The sequence below is a fragment of the Rhinolophus sinicus genome, linkage group LG14 (genome assembly GCF_036562045.2).
Source record: "Rhinolophus sinicus isolate RSC01 linkage group LG14, ASM3656204v1, whole genome shotgun sequence".
Taxonomy (NCBI): domain Eukaryota; kingdom Metazoa; phylum Chordata; class Mammalia; order Chiroptera; family Rhinolophidae; genus Rhinolophus; species Rhinolophus sinicus.
This window is the reverse complement of record NC_133763.1, coordinates 34212619-34235790: the sequence shown is the minus strand read 5'-3', so window position 1 is coordinate 34235790 and position 23172 is coordinate 34212619. Positions and strand designations below refer to the sequence as shown.

Below are 23172 nucleotides of genomic sequence, written 5' to 3'. Positions count from 1 at the left end.
ATTTTTAACTATATATATGTGAAGTGTGTGTGTGTGTGTGCGCGTGTGTGTGTTGTGTATGTGTGTGTGTGAATATGATATGACTGTATGTCTGAAATGAAGATGAGCTTCAAATCAAAATTTTAGTGTCATTGTAGCCAAAATTCTTCGAGAACTAGTAAAACTTAGTACTAGTCCAAACTAGATTTCTGCTCCTTTTTAAATTTTTTTAGCTACTCTCTGTCAGGTGCCTGTTATTCTAACTCTCCTGAAGGACAGAGATATCCCCTGAATACATTATGTACTTTTTTTGTCCCATGACTTTTCTCATTCTGCTTCTTCCACCTGAATACCCCATTCCATTCTCTTTCTGTCAGTCATTATTCTTTAAGACCTAGATCAAAAGCCACTTTCCATGGAAAACTTCTTACTATGAAGTTATCCTTTATTTCTTTATGTTTGTAGAGCATTTTGCACATTCTTTTAATTTATCTCATCCTGTATACCTATGGTCGGGTGTTTAAATATCTGATACACAACAGTATGTTTATTGTATAAAGTCATGCATCACATTCTGTTCACCTTTGAAATCCTGGTGCTTAGTATGGTGTTTGTTTCGTGGAGGGTATTTAAAAATTGCCCAATAAATAAAGATGCAGTTGTTGCTAAAACAGATAAATCAAATTAGAGTAATAGCATCTTAGCTTTGGAATGTGAGTCATATTAATAACATCTTAGTTTGGAATATGAATATACATGTAAAAGATTGTAGAAGATGACAATACATGTAAAATGTCTGTGTCTTACAAATAGTCATCTAAAACAAAAGTTTTTGTTCTGTTTTTTTAAAATAAGTGTGTAGTGGTTTCTATACAATATTAAACAAAGATATAGTCCTTTACTTGTCTTGTTAGAAAAGTATACCAATGTTAGTTTGGATAAAAGCTATTTGCCACTATTATAGAACTTGATGGCTAGGAGGGAAAGAAAACATCAGAGTTGTGAGGTCAGACGCCATATGGATAAATTTTTTGGATTACCTAATGGTAGATGAGCATAATATTAAAAGATAACCAGTCAGTTAAGACTCAAAAGCCAGGATTGTAGCAATTTTAAGAAACATAGACTAGAAACAAGGAGAAAGACAGGACAACAGGAATACAAAATCTGATGTAATGAGTCATTAACAGATGCTTTGGAGTTTTAGGGCCTTAGGAAAGTTAATGAAATGTTTCTGAATATCATCCCAGCATAGGTTCATTCATGTCTACAGGATTTAGTAATGCTGCTTTATAGCAGGGCAACAAGTAAGCAAAACACAAGCCAAAAGACAGCCCCAGAGAGGCAGCTAAGGTAAGGTGTTAATGGGGTAGGTCTGAATACCAGCAAACTGAATGTAAAAGTGAATTAAGTAAGTGTGTTTTGAATAGCTACTTACGCTGTGGCATTTCATGTGCATTATTAAATTCTCATGATTTGAAGGTAAGGGTTATTTCATTTCCTAGAAGGAAAAAGTTAGACATAGAAACATTAGGAGGCTTACCCAAACCCCACAACCTCCAAGTGGTAGTGACAAGATATTAACCCATGTTGATACGCTCCACCCAGTGTTCTTTGGAGTACTATTTTTTTCTAGTAATTTCGTTCTATTTATTAAATTTATTGGGGTGACATTAGTTAGTAAAATTATGAGTTTCAAGTGTACATTTCTATAATACATCATCTATATATTGCATTATTTTGTGGTATGCTTTTTAAAGGATTTTTATTAAAACATAACTAACATATAATACTATATTAGTTTCAGATGTACATCATTGTTACTGAACATTTATATACCTAAAGAAGTGATCACCAGGATAAAATCAGCAACCATATGACACTGTACCACACTATCACAGTATTATTCACTATATTCCCTATGCTGTATGTTACAACCCCATGACTTACTTGTTTTATAACCGGAGATTTGACTGTCTTATTCCCCTTCACCTTTTTCTTGCCTTTTTAAAATTTTCAGTTATAGTAGACATTCATTCAATATAATTTTATATTAACCTCAGGTATACAGCATAATAGTTAGACGTTTATGTAATTTAATCATTGATCCCCTGTCTAATCTAGTACTCACCTGGCACTATACATAGTTACTAAAATATTATTGACTATATTCCCTATGCTTTATGTTACATCCCCATGATTATTTTGTACCTACCAATTTGTACTTCTTAATGCCGTCACCTTTATCACCCTGTCCCCCAAGACCCATCCCATCTATCACCCCAATAAATCTAATACCTATCTGAAACTATACATAGTTACTACAATATTATTGACTACCTTGTTTCCCCGAAAATAAGACCTAGCCAAACAATCAGCTCTAATGTGTCTTTTGGAGCAAAAATTAATATAAGACCCCGTATTATTTTACTGTAATATAAGACTGGATATATAATATAGTATAATATAATATAATATAATATAATATAATATAATATAATATAATATAATATAATATAATATAATATAATAATAATATAAGGCTGGGTCTTATATTAATTTTTGCTCCAAAAGATGCATTAAAGCTGATTGTCCAGCTAGGTCTTACTTTTGGGGAAACACAGTACATTCCTTATGCTATACCCTACATTTCCATGACTACTTCATAACATCTAATTTGTACTGCTTAATCTCTTCTCCTTTTTCACCCATTCCCAACCCCCTCCCACATGGCAATTATCAAAATATTCTCTGTACCTATGAGTTTGTTTCTGTTTTGTTTATTTTCTTCTTTAGTTTCCATATATAAGTGAAATCACATTGCATCTGTCTTTCTCTGTCTGACATACTATACTACACTCAGCCTGATACCCTCCAAGTCCATCCATGCCACCGCAGATGGCAAAAACCAATTCCCTTCCATGACTGAGCAATATTCCATTGTATATATGTACCACCTACTCTTTATTCATTCATTCATTGACAGATGCCCAGGCTGCCTCCACATCTTGGCCATTGTAAATAATGCTGTAATGAAAATATGGGTGCACACATCCCCTCGAAATAGTGTTTTGGGTTTCTTTGGGTAAACACTCAGAAGTGGAATTACTGGGTCCTTCTTTGTCTCTTGTTATAGCCTTTGTTTTAAAGTTTGTTTCATCTAGTACAATGATTACTACCACATCTTTTTTTTTTTTGGTTTCCATTTTCATGAAATATCTTTTCCCCATATTTTGCTTTCAGTCTGTGTGTGTTTTTCAATCTGAAGTGAGTATCTCATAGGGAGCACATGTAAGGGTTTTATTTTCTTATCCATTCAGCCACCCTGTCTTTTAATTGGAGCATTTAATCCATTTAAATTTAAAGTAATTGTTGATAGTTGATAGATATATACTCATTGCCATTTTATTATTCATAATTTTATTTATTTTATTTATTTATTTAGTCTTAAAGAAATCTCTAAGATTCCTTGGAAAACTGGTGGTGGTGAGGATCTCTTTTAGCTTGTTCTTATCTGGGAAGCTCTTTATCTGTCCTTGGATTCTAAATGATAGCTTTGCTGGGTGAAGTAATATTGGTTGTAGGTCCTTATTTTCCATCACTTTGAATATTTCCTGCCAATCCCCCTTGCCTGCAAAGTTACTGTTCAGAAATCAGCTGATAGTCTTATGGGAGCTCCCTTGTAGGTAATTAATTGCTTTTCTCTTGCTGTTTAAGATTCTCTCTTCATCTTTAACCTTTGACATTTTAATTATGGTGTGCCTTGGTGTGGGCCTCTTTAGGTTCACTTTTTTTGGGACTCTATACTTCCTGAGCTCGTATATCTGTTTCCTTCACCAGATTCAGGAAGTTTTCAGTCAACCTTTTTTCAAGTAGGTTTTCAATTCCTTCTTCTCTCTTCTCCTTCTGGTATCCTTATGATACAAATGTTGATATGCTTGATGTTGTCCCAGAGGCCCCTTAAACTATCCTCATTTTTTTGGATTTGTTTTTCTTTTTTCTGTTCTATTTGGTGTTCTCTGCTACTGTATCTTCTAAATCGCTGATTTGATCCTCTGCTTCATCTAGTCTACTACTGATTCCTTCTAATGTATTCTTCATTTCCGTTATTGTATTCGTTATTTCTGACTGATTCTTTTTTATGTTTTCTATCACCATTTTTATGTTTCCTATCTCTTTGTTGAAGTTCTCCTTGAGATCATTGAGCATCCTTATAAACAGTATTTTTAACTCTGTATCTGGCAGATTACTTGTCTCCATTTTGTTTACTTCTGTTTCTAGAGCTTTGTTCTGTTATTTGTGACATGTTTCTTTGTCTCCTCATTTTTGCTACCTCCCTGTGTTTGTTTCTATATATTAAATAGGGCTGCTATGCTTCTGGTCTTAGTAGAGTGGCCTTATGTAGTAGGTGTTTTATGGGACCCAGTGGTGCAGTCTCCCTGGTCACCTGAGCTGGTTGCTCCAGGTGTGTCCCTTGTGCAGAGTGTGTGTGCCCTCCTGTTGTAGATGAAGTTGGTTGCTGTTTGCACATCAATGGGAGGGATTGACTATCAGGCTGATTGTTTTTGAGGACTGGCAGTGACTACACTAGAGGAGCTATTATGCAGGGGATGACCCTACAGAGCAAGGATCGCTTTAGCAGGGCTCTGGTGCCTGCCCAGTTTGCCCTTTTGTATCATCCTTGGAGGTGGCCAGGTGATGCTCCAATTCAGTTCAAAGCTGGCCACTGGGCGTACCAGCCCTGGGGCCTCCTGGGAGGGGTCAGACTGTGGGCCAAGCTCAGCTGCAGTCTGTGCCCTGCCCTGAGCCACCTGGCATGAGCCACAAATCAATCCACAGGTGGCTGCTGCCTGCACTGTGCTCAGAGTTGCCTCAGGAAGCCAAGCAGCAAACCAAGTCTAGCTGTCGCTTAACCAGGACTAGCTTAACCAGAAATATGGGACATCCTGAAACAAAATGCTGCTTGTTTTGGTTTTGTAAACCTTTCGGAGTTTTTGAGAAAGTCTGCATCATGACCCAAGACAGGCTATTTATGTGGAAAAGACACTGGAAGTGGTTTGGGTATGCCAGGAAGTTGGGTGGGGTGTGGTTTCAGGGAATCACTAGGGTGGGGCAGACAAAAGGTGGTAAGCAGCTTGATGGAGAGTCAGATGGGTCATCTGGCTGCATGCAGGGAGCGGGAGGGCTCAACAAAGAAACAATGGCTTCTGTCAGCATCTCCATTGGGGGAGAAAGCTGCCCCTCCAGCCCTCACCCTGCAGCTACACAATTCAGTTCCTCCCCATATGTCCCTTGTGTCCTTTGAGCTGCTGCCCCAGCCCTGGAGCTCAGAGAGAGTGAGTATGTCAGCAGGTAAGTCTATGTGGGGTCCCTTTAAGAGGAATGCCTAGAAGTGCAGCCACCCTCTGTCTCACTCAGCCACAATCTCTGCTGGTTTTTACAACCAGAAGGCATAGGGACTTCTCTCCCAAGTGCTGAAACACTGGGCTGGGGAGGGGGTGGACTCCTTGCTCCTAGAGGGGACCTCTGAAGTGGAAAAATCCCTCCCAACTTATAATGATCACATGCAAGTGTGGGACCAGCTGGTTCCATGTCTCTGCCCCTCCTACCAGTCTTGAGGTGGCTTTTTCTGTATGTCCATAGTTGTAGGGCTTTGGTTCAGCTAGACTTCAGGTGATTCTCAGTAATGGTTGTTTTGTGGTTTAGTTGTAATTGATGTGATCCTGAGAGGAGGTGAGCACTGCATTTACCTACTCTGCCATCTTGACTGAAAGGAAAACTGTGGTACACTTTTTAGAAAGTAGTTTGATGTTCTGCTGGATGCTAAAATAGCACTGTATAGATAGAAATAAATGGGGATTTCTGACTGTAGTGTAAGCAGAGGAGGTCAGTTCCTAACCCCTGAAAATGGAATTAAATGGCTTTTTTAATGACCTAATCCAAATTAGGTCAGACTGCCAAGAATACAGAGTGGAGAAATTGGAAACGTTTTATATCCTCATCACTTAATGTAGCTGAACATTTTGGACCTGGTCAGGGTTGTCAAATATTTTACCATTTATATTGGTGTGGGTTGGAGTTCTTTCAAGTTCTTTAAATTCCTTTTAATATAAGGATTTCCACAGTGCTAATGAAATTTTAGGAGAGGTTTCACTATTAGGTTCAAACTATGTTTCATTTTTTGAAAGATTTATTTTTCTCATTTTAAAGAATATGTTCAGAATTTTAAATTTTGGTGATTCTTTATAGACTTCCCCAAACTGAAACTGAATGTGGTTCTTATTATTGTTTTTTCTTTTTTAATATTTTCACTCTAATGATCTCATAGCATTTGAGAAACATGTGAAGAGGACATTGGATCATAGCTCTTTAGAAGGCACTTTGGAAACCACCTAATCATATACACATCTCTAAAAGATAAGAAAACTGAGGCCTAATAAGGTTAAATGATTTTATCAGGGTTAGTTAATTTGTTGATAATAATAGAACAGGATCTAGAAAGCCCTCTTTGTCCAGGGCTCTTTCAATGTAGAGGGGCAATTACAAATTAGATTTCTAAATTTGTCTTTCCCTAATAGTTTATTTTTAGGGTTCTTTGCCACATGACTGAATCACTTTGTGATGGGAGATGTCTATACATGAGATCATCAATCAGGAGCAGGTGTTCTTTGTTTTTTTTCAGGCAGTGTGTATTATGGGGATTCAGTAGTGCAAACAAACAAACAAAAAATTGTTAGTGCTCAAACTGGCTTTTTGGATATTTGTTTGGTAACGCTATGTGGAAAATGATAATCTTTCTTTTTTTTTTTCCTAAAGCGATTATATAATTTATATCCCTTTGGAATCCACAGTGAAACTTTTTAAATATTATAAATGTTTTCTCTGAATGCAGAAGTATGTAAGATGCTTATTTTTCAAGTGAGCTGCAGCATACATACTTTATATACTGTGTTTAATACTGAAATATACCTCTCTAAATTACTTTTAAATACATGAAAAGGGAAAACTCTTAACAAGGCAAAAATATTCCCATTTGTAATAATGGGAAATAAATTACCTTGTAAAACTTTTAATTTTCCCAAGATAGGAATAATATAAATCCTCAAAATCCGGGCAAGTGCATAGTCCTATTATTATTATTATTATTATTATTATTCATGTATTTAATCAACGAGTGTTTGTTTAGCACCTGGTCTGGCCAGCTGCTGGCACTACCAGACTAAATCAGCAGTCTCCCTCCCCTTGTCAGCCTCTCTCTCCCTCACCTCCTGTTCCAGGCACCATGTTCTTCCTTCAAAGCCCCAACTTGCTGAGCCTCCTGCCATCTCATGGCATTTGCACATTTGTTTCCTCTGCCTCCTCCTTTCCTCTCCGCATTCAGGTAACTCCTACTCATTCTGAGATGGCAGGAAGACTTCCCTAATCCCATTGTTCTGTACTATCATCATTTATGTTCATCTACAATGAAATGTTTCTTTCTTTCTTTGTTTAATCCTAAACTACAGAAAGGATGTGTCTTTGTCAGTCTCTAGCCATCATTTTCCCATGGCCTTGCACCAAATAGTCTCTCAACAAATATTTGTCGAATGAATGAATGTCCTCCTGGGACCTGTCAGCTACTTGGGGATACAGTTAGTTTAAAAATAATTATAGTATAGTGTGAAAATCTGGGGATATGAATAAATAAATGAATAACCTTTAACGGGGAGAGGGGATTGTTGAGGGAGGCTCCTCAAGAGATGATACATGTACTGCATCCTGAGGGAATGTTAGGTGAGGAGTATGAGTGATTAGTCACACATTTTGTATTGAGGGAAAAGCAAGAGAAAAGGCAAGAAAATGGAAAAATATATAGCAAGTTTAACTGAAAACACTGCTTTTATGTCAGCATTCCCCAAATTGATATTGTATTGTCGTCTTATATGTAGAATTTTAGCAACACCTATTCAATAAGAAAGGATTTATGTACCCTCTACTCTAGGAGCACAGATTAATATCTTTCTAGCTTGCAAAACAATTTCCTCTCAGTGGGATTATTCTGAAAAGTTCACCTTAAAAAAAAATATCTAGAAGGGAGCAGGTGGGACGCTTCACAGCTTGAATGAAAATGTAATACATAAGAAAAATGTGTTTGCTACAATTATTTTTTAAAATAAGTTTCTATTATTTCTCTTTCTGTTTGCTTAAAGTGGAAAATTTGGATGTTTCATCATCTGAAAGGCATTCATATATTGAAAAAATATCCATTTTACATGTTGGAAATAATGGAGGCAAAATATTGTACCTCTGTCGAGAACTTCCCTTCATAAAGGGAGAGACATGTGCCTCCTGGCCTATGGCTTGGCCGCCACCACAGACTCCGGTACCTGCTGTCACTGTCCATGTATACATCTGCCTACACAAGCTGCCCAAACACTGAATCCATTGCTGTAGCAGTTACATCAGAACTATTAATAATGAACTAAAGAAGAGGTGATTTGGAGAAACGAGATAAAGATTGTCAAGTCACTGCTATAAGTGACTCATCATGCTAGTGGGCTATCTGGAGAGCAGCTAATGTTTGGGTGTGGTGTGGCTTCTGCTTGTATTATAAACCTTATGGCTGCACATGGTAATCACGTCTCACATGTGTTATTCCTTATGATCTCTTATGGTTGTACAGTTTATTTTTATTCACAATGCTACCACTTCACTTCTGTAATTGACTTGGAAGATTAAGTTATTTTTCAAAATGTTTTCTAGTTATTTATTGAGAAATTACTATGAGCATGGCATTGTTGTTGGTGCTCTTCATAATTATCTCATTTAATTGTCACTGCAACCTATGAGGTAGTCATTATTTTATAGTTGCACCATAGCACTGTGTTTCCAGTAGCTGTTGAAAGACAGTGCTCCTTTACTCCATTGTTCCTAGATAATAATACAAATGATTTAAAACAATGATTGACATTACTGAGCACTTTCTATATGGCAGGCACTAAAAGTTTTACATACATTAATTTATTTAATCCTCCCTAAAATGGTGTGGTGTCTGCCTATAATTAGCAAGTTAAATGAGGAAGCTGCAACACAAATAATTTAAATAACTTTTCCAATATCACAAAGCTAATAAGAGATAGAGCTGGATTTAAATCCAGAATCTATCAAACTATATTTTCTCTTACATATTGTGTAGCAATGGATACCTAATGAAAAGTATATGGATAAAAGAGGAGAGATCAGTTGAAGAAAGAGATGATCTATTTACAGTGGAAGTGAATCTAAAAGCAGTTGGACAGAGAGCTGTATGCCACTTTCAGTAGATAGAAGTAATAAATACAGTCCCTCCCATTGAATATCTTCCTCAAGCCCTGTATTACTTGTCCTGTACACAGGTCACACACACACATTCTGAAGAAACATTCATTCAATGTGTCTTTAGCATTCTACTAGGCATTGAAAGATAGAGAAGTCAATGGATGGGAGTGCCTCTAAACTGAGGGCAAATCTGTACCTCTCTCACCTCTCCCTTACCAGAGAGTGTGTATTCATTTATCTGACTTCTTCACTGTGAGTTTCTCAGAACCCATGCCTTACTCATCTTGTTATCTCCAGCACCTAGCAAAATCCCCAGCAAATAACAAGTTCTCTATAGAAATTTATTGCTTGAAGAAGGAGAGAAGGAAAGATAAAAGCAAATGAACATAGGACATAACATGTTAGGATTTAACAGACCACAAACACTTTAAGTTCTATTACTTTCACTCAAATTCTTCATTCAGCTTTCTTAAATTTAATGGTGAATGTGCAAACTATGACAGCATTGTAATCCATTTCATTAGAAGCATACTTGATGGGATTTTCCATCAAGTATGTTGGAAAAATATATGTTGTTTGCCTTTATTTATTTTTTTTCTGTATTTAGAGTTTATGACATATTAATATGTAGGCAGGTAATTTTGATGAATGTGTTCAAGATTTTGTTGCTGAACATTGTATACTTTGGAGTCTACGCTAATTTTTTTTTCAAAAATCTTTTCGTAATGATCAGACCATCGTCAATTTAGTTCATTTTCCAAGCAATGTTATTGACTGAAACTTTGGTCCACCTTAAGATATGAATTAAATTGAAAAGATGAAACATTTATATTTTTATCTGTTTTTCTCCCATATTCATTAATTTCCTGAAATTTCTGCCTATTCTCCATGTACAATGTCAGCATTGTTTCTTAGGCATTAAACTCCTAAGCACTGAAATAGTGACAAAATCACTTTGAACAAACCTAGTGGAAAGTAATAGTGGTCTGCACAACAGCTTTAACTGGGAAAATTTGGGGCTTAACTATTTTTTGGCCACAATGTGTAATGTTCCAAGTGTTACTTAGTGACATATTTTAGGCTTGATCATGATTCTAGATGTGGAATGTACTTTTATTTGATCTCTTATCACTCGTACTTGTGGTATTTCTACATAGTGTTTCTAGTTGCTTTTATTTTGTCTGCTGGAAAGATTGATCTTAATTATTTCTATAGGTAATTTATGTAAAATAAAATGCTTTGTAAAGAACAACATGATATGCAAGCATTATTGCTGGGCACTTCCTAAAGTAAATGAGAAGTTTTGTTAGATTGCTTTAAGTCAACCATCTATGGAATATATTGTATAATAATCACTATAACATGTATGGTTTTTACATATTTTATCAGAAAACTTTTTCAAATTATCTGGATATTGTTATGAGAACTACTGTAGAAATATAATGATGATGCTCACAGGCTGGGCTTTGGAGAAAGTCAGATTTAGAAAGTCCTGAATCTGGCTTTCACAAACTGTGAGGCAAACTCTGACATCACCATATGGTGTTGGATTTTAGAATGAAGTAGAAGAGAAAACCAAGAATCACAGACCCTTAGAAGCTTTTTATTTTCTTCTCAATGATCACCAGGATCACAGAAACAGGCAATAAAATATTTCAAACCTGAATCAGAGAAAGAAATTCTGTGCCTTAGTATCTTTATCTTTAAAATGAGAATAACAACAGTATCTACATTATCAGGTTCTTATAAAGGTATAGTGAGTTAATATTTATATGTGTCTATATCATTGAGTGATTATGAAGATTAAATGAGTTAATATTACAAAACACATGTAAGTGCTCGCATATAGTATCACCTATATAAGTATTGATTAAATAAAGTAAACCAATTACAGATATTTTTCATTATAAGTGTATATTATTTATAGAAGTTTGCAATTATTCAAAAGAACTATTTTCCCAAACATTAAAAGCAATAGCTGGAGTATTCGCAGAATTCTGGCTGTCCTTTTCTTCCAATTTCAAATTAATCTATTGCCAAGCAGACCAACACCAAAGACAAAGGAACCCACCCATTTTTCTCACTGGAGGAGGAAACAGAAGGGAGAACAGAAAAGTCAATCCGTTGTTGCAGTCCCATGTGGCAACTGCTTTGATAAAACAGGGTACTCTGGGAGACACCTATGCTGAATTCTGAAACAAGCTTGAAGTGTGGCTCTTCAGGTAGGGGAACAGCGTGTTGGAATGCACAGAGGTTGAAAAATGACTCGACCTACTCATGGAACTAGGGAATTCTCAAGTGGGGCACGTGTTGCCACCGGAGCTATAGGAGTGAAATAGGCAGGAGCCAAGGCTCAAGGATCATTTCTGCCAAAAGTCTCCCTGTAAGTGGGAGAATGTCATGATCAGAAGGGTTTTTATAAAGATCCTCCAGGATTGTGTTAAAACACCTTTTTTTTAAAAAAAAAGATAAATAAAGTTGTGCTGAATACATTTTTTTTTTTTTACTGGGGGTACTCAACATAGATAAGTAAAAGGAATGAATATTTAAATATAAATGAAATGTGGGGGGTGTTTACCTTTTACTTTAGATAAAAGGGGGAGTGGCATCATTTTTATAGAGTAAAACTTTTAAATTAATCTGTATGGTCCCACACATGAGAATGAACAGTTCCAAATGGAAGAAAATTCAGATCTGGCTATTGCTCTTCAAATCTGTTCTTTCAGCATCTAAAATTTTGCAATCACTGTTGCATTTACAAAGGAAAAAATTTAGACAAAAATCTCTTTTACATGAAGTAAGCCCAGTATATTCTTAAGTCACCATCTTCCAAGTTACATTCAGTAAATCCCCACTTTCACCAGCACAGAACTTAAAATATAGTAGCTTTTTAATAAATAATTTTGACTTGAATTTTTTCTATTGCTCTATAATATCTAGATAGCTAAGATTTGGACTAATTTGTTTCTAAACTCTATTACTGGTGAATGTTATCTTATAACTTTAAGCCCATCTATTTTCTTCCACCTTTGTTTTAACTTAATTGACTTCCTCAGCACGTGTGCTGTTGCTGTTTATTTCTTTGGCCAGACATGACCCTTTGTTCTGTTAGCTTTGTGAACCATCAAATACTCCGAAGTAGATTCCATTGTGGTCATCCTATTAAAAGCTGTTAACTGGATCCTTTGTAAAACTCTTGAAGTATTTAGGGGAGAGGAAAAGAGACTATGGTAGCATCCTGGGTTTATTTTTGCCTGGTCAATTCAAATGACCAATGTGAAAAGAAAAAAAAAGAATTAGGGTAATGTGGTTTTAGTTGCTAACAGCATCTAAAATTTTTTAAAGTCCATGTTATATTTGCTCACTACAAAAATATTCAAACAATATAACACTGTATAAAGTAAAATCTACCCCACATCTTAGTCCACATGCCCTTAGGTTTATATATTTATACAAGTATTATTTTTTCATAATCAACATATCCCAGAAATCTAGGATTTTTATCGTAATAAATAACTTATTTTATTTATAGCTTAACCTATTTGACTTTGTTTCTCTTCTACATCTTTATCAGAAACCAGGTAAAAATCTATATGTCATTATTACTATTATATTATTTCTAAAATTGCCTGCAAATAAGTCATAAAATATACCGCTTTTTCAGTTTTATAATTTGCTGTAAAATTTTAGGGCATCTATGACTAACATCCATGACTCTTTTTGTGTTACCCTTCCTAAAAGGTCTTCACTGACATTAAGGTAAACATATAACACGTGTTTCGAAATTTGAAAAGCTCATCTGCACAGCATGTGGATATGCTACAAACATAACGTCTTTTTTCTCAGAAGCCTGGGAGGATTCTCGATATAAATCAAAGATTTTATGACACTACTGGGGAAATAGTCCAGGTGAAATAAGATTATTGAGTAGTAGGAAAGCTATAATAAAAACTGTCAGTACTGTCACCCAGGTCCCTCTAAGATCTGTAAAGGATCAGAAGTATATTGAGCATCACGTAACAGCTGTCTAGAATGTGAGGGGAGCCACAACTGTAGTGAGCAACATGATGTGGTTTGGAAAAAAATTCCCTGTGGCTTGTAGTTAAATTAAAAATAGTAGGTTGGACTATAAAAGGTATTGTGAAGCTTGGATTTTTGAAAATGACTGCATGCTAACTAGACTATGCTAATCCATTTAACTGATCTTTATTGTGGATGTATGTGGTCACCTGCATATAAAACTTATTCAAATTAAAATGCTATATAAAATATAGGCATTTTCTTAATTATTAACAGTTACATAAGGAAAGGCCATATTTGTACATATATAACATATTTTGTCAGGGGAAAGTGCTACCTTACTCTGGAGGGTGAGAAATACTTTGTTACCATCTTATCAGCTGACAGCCATTGAGAAGGGGAAGGGAGAAATATGGGCACTGAACATGTAGAGGTGCTAGGAGCTAATGAGCAGAGAAGGGATGGAAGAAAGCCTCTTATCACATGGATTTTTATGTTTACTAATTGCATCCTTTAGATGTTCAACAATACATCCATAATAAAGATCAGTTACACTGTTAGTTGTTTCCAAAGCACAGGTTTCACAGTGTACTGTGAAATTTCACAGTCCAACCTATCATCTTGAGTTAACTGATTTTTAGGATGAGAGTATTTTTATATCATACCACTAGCATGGAGAACCAACCAGAAGAAGAAAGGATTTCGTATAAATAGCATTGGATGAGATTGACATGTTGTGTTTTAGTGATTTGGTTCCTGCAGAAGTGCAGCGACTAACTGAGGAATTTTCCATAAACATGTATGGAAACTATATATGTGCCAGCTACTAGCATAGATACTGAGAACCAAATGTCAATTATAGTCTCTGCCCTGGATGAACCCATCATATATATTTTTTAATGGATTGCATCGGGCAATAGATTTTCCTTCCCATCCCTCTTTTTCCCTTCCCTTCCCTTCCCTTTCATTCATTCATTCATTTACATTATTGGGCGGCTAAAATGTACATGGTGCAGTCGTAGCTGCTGTGTGGAATACAGAGAATCACATGTGAATCTAGAACTTGCTGTCAATATTAAGCTCTAGTAAACTCACATCCACAGGGTAAAATCCTACTTGTTCTTTAGTATCCAGCATAAGTACCTCTGTCTGAGAAGGCGTCTTTCATTCTCCTAATGAAAATATTTTTTTCTTGTTCTGAAATCCCCTAAAGAGAAAAGGAAGACTTAAATCATATATTTGTTTTTTAGATAGCCACTATATTTAATGTATGTATGAGGTCTGACAATTTAGATCGTGAACTGCTTACAACGATGTTGCTAACCTTTTTCTATATGAGAGGGATTATTCATGATGAATTTGTACCAACTGGACAAACAGTTAACCAAGTTTACTATTTGGAAGTGCTGAAAAGGCTGCATGAAAAAATTAGATGACCTGAACTTTCGCCAACAATTCATGGCTCTTGCATCACGACAATGCACCAGCTCACACTGCACTGTCTGGGAGGGAGTTTTTAGCCAGTAAACAAATAACTGTATTGGAACACCCTCCCTATTCACTTGATCTGGCCCTGGATGACTTTTTTCTTTATCTGAAGATAAAGGAAATATTGAAAGGAAGACACTTGGATGACATTCAGTACATCAAGGGTAATATGACAATAGCTCTGATGGCCATTCCAGAAAAAGAGTTCCAAAATTGCTTTGAAGGGTGGACTAGGTGCTGGTGTCGGTGCATAGCTTCCTAAGGGGAATACTTTGAAGGTGATCATAGTGCAATTCAGCAATGAAGTAAGTAGCACTTTTTTCTAGGATGAGTTTGCGAACTTAATTATTAGACCTTTAAAAAATTCTTAAATGTCTGAAGTACAAATTATTTTCTCCATTTGCCTAGGGTTGTTAGGTCATTTGCCTAAAGTCTTAAAACCAGTATAGTGCAGTCAGCAATTAAATATAGGCAATCAAGCACCAGAGCCCGTTCTTTTAACATTTATACTATGGTTTAAAACATTTAAAGGCTTTGGACAAGCAAGCACATCGAGCACTTAATTAATATTAGCATACACATAAGTACAGAAATCTGGGTGCATGCACACAGAATAGGTAGGTAGGTAGGTAGATGAATAGATAGATAGATAGATAGATAGATAGATAGATAGATAGATAGATAAATGTCATACTTATATGCTATGTATTACCTGATTTGCTTATGCTGTCTATATTTATTCTGTCCAGATCTTACAAGGAACCCTATTTTAGGGACGGGTTATCACTCTCATTACTGCAAGACAGAGGAAACTCTATCTGCCTCTTGAATCTATCCATCTTCAATCCCTTTAAGTACTCTCAATCCCCACCATCTTTAAAGTGGATAAAGAATGGTTTCCTAAAACAGTGTTGCCAAGAAGACCATTGCCACAGGACATAAAGCAGAGCTTTTATCTACGCTATTCTCTGGTTTTCTTGATTAAAGAGTACCTCTGTTGTAGCTACACATGACGGATGAAATTTTATCAGAGGTTTTAGGGTCTAGATGTCTACTGGGCAGAAAAACATTTAATAAACTCTAATTTGTTCTGTATTCTTTGACTTTACTGTAACTGTATTATTGATGTATTCAAATTATGAATGTGTAATATTTAATTACTTCTAATAGTTGCAATATAACGTTTTTATTATATTTCAACAATTCAGTTTGTAAGTCATGGTCTCGTACTCTTTAAATAAATTTGTAACAGAGGAAGGGAAATGGGGATGCTCTTCCTTCACTGCTGCAACCTACCGTGATCTCATTTTCTCCAATAATCTCAGCATAATTATCAGCAGTACCATTCATGTGGCAAATAAAACTATTTTCTTTAGATATTTTGGTATTGTTGTTTAGTATTGTTAATTAAATCTTGTCTTATTGTTTATTATTTTTATTTCTAGTATCATAAAGCCCCAGTAGATTCAAAAAGCCTTAAGGACTGACCCCCCCGCTTCCTTTAGTTAGACTCAGTTCTCTGTTCATACCTAATTAATTCTATCTTATGCATATATGCATGATGTGTGTTTATTTCCTTTCAATAAATCTTCCTGCAGTTATTAATTTACTCTAATTCCATCCCATCCTTTTATTCTACCTCTGTACAACAAAAACATATTTTTAAGTTTCATCTTCTCTTGTAAGAAAGAGAAAAATATAAGTTTCAGCATTCTTTAGATATTCATGATGATACTCTCTGTGTTATTAAAATAGGACAATATGTTTGTTTAAAGTTTTCAGAAGGTGATACGTACTGATTTGTGTAAATATTTTATTTGCTTTCCGGGCAATACATATGCAAGTTTATGACTTCTTATGCTGTTGAGGTTTTTGTAGCATACTTAATTCTTAAAAAATAAGAATCTGATAGAAAAGTATCTTTCCAATAGAAGTGGCTATGCTAAAGTTGTTTAAAATTGTAATTAAAGTAGCTTCTTAATTTTAAGAATTAGTGCCTTGATGACTACTAATAGTTAAGGTAAAACCTTAACATTGTCTTCTTGACTTGAGAAACCTCTTGAGGAGACTACCTTTTACTTCTTTTTCTCCTAAAATTAAAATTGGACTCCAGGAGAGAGGATTCTATAGCCTTTTTCTAGCTGTGACTTAACTGCTTTTTTCTCAGTCTTCAAATTACTCTGGCAATGAAGAACTGATGTTGCCAAGAGATGAGGTCAGTACAATATTATCTTTTAAAATTCTAACCTGTCTTCATACATGAATAGGATAGTTCTGGGTGTAAGATGGTACATGTGTTCTAGTAGTTTCTTCGGCTGCCTTCACCACTGGCCTCATTAGGCTACTGGGAGATTTCTGGAGCTTCAATATGCTCATCTATTTATGAAGTGGATATAAAAATAGTCTTATTAATTTTTAAGAATCAGTTATATATGAAGATCAAAAATGAGTGTTAAATTTAACTTAGGTTTTTTCATTTAATTTAAAATATGCAAAAAGTGTATAATACACATTTTTTAGCCATTAGTGTCTGAGAAAACTAATAATGCTCTGACAGATTGCAGAAAGATTGTAGAAAAGTTTTTAACCATGTTTTATTTCTAGTCTCATGATCAAGATCACTCAGCAAACTATTTTGAGCATCAGTGGTATGAATTGTGTACGGTAATACATTTTGCTTCTTTTGAATTGTCTTGAAGTACCCACATGTGAATGGAAATTTTTAGTAGATAATTACCTCTATTTAAAAACTATGTTTTGGCCTTAACCTATACATTCAAATGTATTTTAAGAGCCTTAAACGTGAACATCATCGGTGTGACTAAAAGGCAGAATGGTGGCCAGCTTAAAAAAACTAAGTTGGTTTCACTCAGGTTGCCTTAGCTTTCTAGCCCAGCAGAATGTAGAAGCTGGGCCAAGGTGCATGTTGGAAATATTCAGAGAAATACCCCTGAGCTAGTAAAAACCTATGGTGTAATCAGAGAAGCAGAGTCAGAAAGTATATAGGAAAGGATATTAATGGAACATTGAGAGAAGTGAAGAGAATTATTGGAAGCTGAGAATGGTTCTTAACTGTTCAATGTATCAGAGTATTGAATTAGTCCCTTCATGTTTTAATTAGTCCCATCATGTCTTGGGTCCTTTCATTAAGACAGGTTCTGGGCACAAGGGACGTAAGCTGTGGAACTCAGACATATGTATGACACTTCTAACCTCCATGCCTTGATTCACACTCCTTATTCAACCTGATATTCAATTCTACTCAGTTTCAGTAGGAATATTGCTATTTGGGAAGGATATTAGACTATATATTTGCCTACACTGGTGATTTTTAGGGTAGTGAAGTTAGATACTGTACCCATATGCTACAATTAGTGTTTAATTAGTTAGAAATTCCAAATAAATGTACTGAACATCAAAGATCTGAGGAAATACGACATCAGTATTGCAAAATAGTTTAATTTTTTAAATGTAAATACCAACTTGTCCAGTTTGATTGTGTATGGACTAATATAGATTATACATAGCTAGATGAAACAGTCCTGACATGGTTGAACCAAAGACTAGCAAAAGAAAAACAAACACAATGTAGTGTAAGGTGTTAAGCTTTTCAAATAGACCTGTGATTTTTTTTTTTTTAAACTGAGAAATTATTTAAATTCGTGGATTAGAAAATTCTTTAACAACCATAGTTTACAATTGTAACTGCTGTGGATGCTTAGCAGAAAAAGAAGCAGGAGTCTGTTTTTCGATGTGTGCAGAATGAAATGCCGCTTATTTCATTACTCACTATGATATTTTGGGGGTCATACTATGGAGTAAAACTGTTCAGCTTCACTGATATTTGAGGAGAGAAATGATAGCTCTCTTTCCCTGAATAAATGTATATCTAATAGTTTTTGTTCTTAAGTAGCAGCACTAAAGTTTTCATACATTTTTTTATGGTCATGTTGAATCAGGAACGATTAACATTGTTAAGGATTCTATACTTTGCTTGTAATGAAATCCATGGTTATGCTGTCTATTAAATATGGAACTGAAAACAAGTTTATCACTAGTAAAAAGCTACGATATTTCATTGCTTTAAAAATAATTTATATACTCAGTATAAATGTAATTATTTGGGGATTAAAATATTATGTAATTGTTTATCTGAATTAACTTTTGTCTCTTACAATGCATTTAAAAATAAACTTCATTATAACAGAGTAACTTTGAAACATAAAAAGGGAATTAAATGACTGGGGATAAAAACAAGTCTAATTTAAATGTTACTTCTAAGGGAAAATTTATGTAGAACTGTGGTTTGCAATAATTGTTGACATATTCCCCTAAGTACTGTGTCTGTGATTTTTCATGGTATCAATCATTTAAAGCAATTTAGGTAATAGCATTCTGACATGCATTTCTGCTATTTTATTTACACCATTTGCCTACATCATTGTAATACAGTACCTTTCTGATTTGGTACAGTAAATGTACTCTGTAATATCTATTATGGCATGGTCAAAGGACAATTTATTGTCAAATAGAAAAATAGGTCAACACTAATGTCACTTGATGATCAACCCCCACCAAGTTTAATAAAACATCTCACCAGTATGCATTCCAGTGCAGTGGCTGATATTTTATTAGGACTACCTGGCTATAGCAGTAGTGTAATTACTGAGCTGTCAGAGTGATAAGTGGGATTAATGGCAGCCTGATGCACTTTAGGTCTGCAGAGCGCTTAGAGAATTGCAAGATGGTATTATTATCAGAGTCAGCCCATTCTGGCATATTCATGGCGCCAAAGAAAAAAAAAGAATGCTACAATTCAGGTTTGCGTTGCCCTGCCTCATTAACATCTGACATTTCCAACAGCTGTTATTTGTGAACTAGCTCAATAATAAAAGGAGAATTATTTGGTAAAGAGGCTTAATAACCACAACTAAAAATCCTTACATTGTCAGTGTTGTTAAGTGAAACTATTTATGTCAAATTTAAGATTTCTCTGGAAGAACAGAAAAATACACTGGGAACTAATTTGAGTCATTCATACCTGGTGACATTATAACTTTATTTTTTAATTGCTTATTATTCAAGTGGGATGTTTAAAAAAAAGCAGAAAACTTCATTAGGGATAACACACACATGATAAGTGAGATTAATGGCAGTGGATCCCTGTGCATTTATATGTATATATACAAACATATATATGTATATATATGTTGCTTTATTCTTATTAAATGATAGATATTTTAAAAACTGTTGAAATGGCTTTTTTATAAATTAGAAGATACTTAAGATGGTGTATGATTTGCTGCATTTTTAGCTATTTTATTTTACTACATATTAGGAAATTCTTGTAAACTATTATGAATGCTCAACATAACTATAAGTATCACCTCATTTCAACATCAAGAACCAAAAAGATGATGCATTCTGCTCTGTATGCATTGTTGTCCAATGTATGCTGCTGATAATACTTTCAATAAATTCTTTTTGAACTCAGTGACAGTGTTTTAGGAAAAAAATCATAAGGATGAGAAGATAGGAATTCAATTAAATGATAGATGTGAATCTAACAATGGCATTTAGAGAAATGATAGGAGAGAGGTTTAATGACTACATTTCAGAGAGGACAATTGATTATGAAAAGCCTTCGGTACTCATTGTGTAAAATTTAATTTAGAGTGAAAGCTAGGGGCATAAACCAGAGAAAAGAGATCAGATTTAAAAAACAAGATATTAATTAGGTACTGAGAAATTGGTTCAGATAATAAAGAGGACTCTTCTACTTACAAAAGAATGACAACGAGACTGGTATTGTTTTCTCGAAGGAAATGAACCAAGGTCTTTACACATGGAAGTGGATAGAAAATGAGCCAGCTAGTCACCTTTGTCACTGAGCAACGTAGAATTCATTCTCAGTGAAATTCTCAGAGAATTCTGGTCTTCTGACAAATGTGACAGTATTACATCTTAAGTTTTAGATCTCCAGTCCAATTTTTCTTACTCCTATTCTCACTTTATGCCAGACCAAATTCTACTAGTTCACTTATCCTTTCATATTGTTTCTCTCCAGGCCTTGGCACTGACTGTTTCTGTTCTTGGATTATTGTCTTGAGTGACCCTGAACTCCAAATCCCACCCGCCTTTTCGTCCCTAATGCCCATTCATTCTCCAAGCTTCCTTTAAGCGTTACTGCCCCCAAATATCTTTGCTTGACTTTCTCCCTCCAGTTCTACTGTTCCTCTTATACATTTCCTTGGCAGGCTATTTTCCACCCAAATTTACACTGACTACTACAAGTATGTTTTATATGACTGTAGTTCCTCCAAGCTGCAAACTCCATGACAGCAGAACCATAGTGGTCTTGTTAGTCACTTTTATATTCTCATATCGCAGGTTGCCATGTCACAAGGGTCATTAAATATTTAATAACTGAATGAATGAACATATATTAATGTATAAATTAAGGGCTATATTAGCCAGTGGTTCCAGACCTGAAGTAGTAATTATAGAATCGTGATTCTCACTATGTGGATACAACCACGTATATCAGAATCATTGCAAAGGCTTTTTCAAAAGGCAAATTCCCAGGCTGATCACTCAGACTCACGAGCGGCTCGTTTGTGGAAACTGAGACATTTACCAAGCTTTCCAGATGGTTCTGAGGCACACCAAGTTTGAGCAAGCCTCTGGTCAGTTCCACAGGAAGCAGATTCTAAGAGACTTAGTATGCAGGAAGTATAGAAGATTAACATCTACACAAGAGTGAAGGAATCGGAACTGGACAGACACAGCCACAATGAAGGCTGCAGTGGATCCTGCAGACTTGTTCCCCAAAAGATGGCAAAGGGACTGGGCCTCTAACCCCCTCATTGACCTGTAATTGGAGGCAGGCTGCCACTGGAAAGGGGGCATGACCTTGGTTGAGCCTGTTCTCTTCAGCTGAGGGCAGAGCAGCTGGGGGAGTAAATGCTTCAGTCTGGAAGGGTGTGGATTTGGGCTGTGCACTGAAGCATATATCACAAAGCTCAATTGCCATATGGACAGTATGTAGATTAAAAGACATCAGAAAACTGGATGAGGGGAAGGATGATGAGAGCAAAAGAAGGAGGAGAAAAAGGAAAGATGAAAGGAAAAGTGGGAAGGATGAAGGAAGGAAGAAAAGATGTTACAAGTGGTAAAATGAGAAACTACCTTTCTCACTTGTACAATACTTGTGGTCTACATAGCATAGAAAACTTTTCTCAAAAAAGTGTGTATTTTCTAAGTGTTATCAGTGTAGTGAGGGATCAAAACAAGACTGATTTAGTAAGTGAGTGAATAATGTATCTTAAATAATCATGATCCTCTTAAACTCTAAGAGGAACACCGAAAGAAGAGATGGTTATTAGCCTGAGTGGTACTAGTTTATACATCTCTGAAGGTGTGCAAAAAGTGAAAGAATATGATTACTTTATTGCTTAAAAAAAGATTTTGTACTTAAGAATGGTACAATTTTATCTGTTCTTACTAAACACTAACTGAATGGGCACAGGGCAGACAATATATACTTAGAAAGCTTCTTTAATCCATTGTTTTTTATTTCCTAGATGCCTGAAATGTGCAGATGCCCCCTGTCAGAAGAGCTGTCCAACCAATCTAGATATCAAATCGTTCATCACAAGTATCGCAAACAAGGTAAATTCAGATTTATCTCTGCAAATGAAATTAATAATGATCTCTATTTTGACCTGTGATTAAAGCATAAAGCTTGTCTTAGTGAATTGTGTGAACATATTAAAATATGATTTCTATAGGTATGTGAAAAAAGTGGCACATTTTATTAATTAGTCTCTTCCAAGTTGTGATATGATTATTGTGAAAATGAACATTATTGTTTATTGTCTTAATGATTAGTTTATGTTGAAATTAATGATCTTTTAACCCAGGCATTCACTGAATATATTGACACTAGCTTAAGCTTGCTAAATGCTTATGGATAGGAACTGTCATTGTTTATGAAAACACTTTTCAAACTTGATACTGAAAAAGAGTATTAAGCATGTAAAATATCTTTGTTTTATTTTATTTTTTTAAATTTTATTTTATTAAATTTATTGGGGTGACAATTGTTAGTAAAATTACCTAGATTTCAGGTGTACAATTCTGTATTACATCATCTATAAATCCCATTGTGTGTTCATCACCCAGAGTCAGTTCTCCTTCCATCACCATATATTCAATCCCCCTTACCCTCATATCTTTGTTTTAAAATGTGCTTTGGTATTAAGTCTGGCGCACCGAGCTACATCAAGGCAGAGGACTTCTCTGTTCTAAAATTCAGTTAATTAAAAGTTTGGAATAATTCATAGAGAATGATAGAGTTGTAAACAAAGATCTCCCCCAAACCAAAAT

At 35.2% G+C, this 23172-nt stretch overlaps 1 protein-coding gene across 2 annotated transcripts in view; it reads left to right on the top strand.

Moving 5' to 3' along the window:
* Positions 1 to 23172, top strand: part of DPYD (dihydropyrimidine dehydrogenase) — a 795862-nt gene that overhangs the window by 135739 nt on the left and 636951 nt on the right. For both annotated transcript variants that reach the window (XM_019747023.2, XM_074319316.1), the window contains exon 4: positions 22368 to 22455. In XM_019747023.2, the coding sequence (XP_019602582.2) occupies positions 22368 to 22455 (88 nt within the window). The remainder of the gene's footprint in view (positions 1 to 22367; positions 22456 to 23172) is intronic.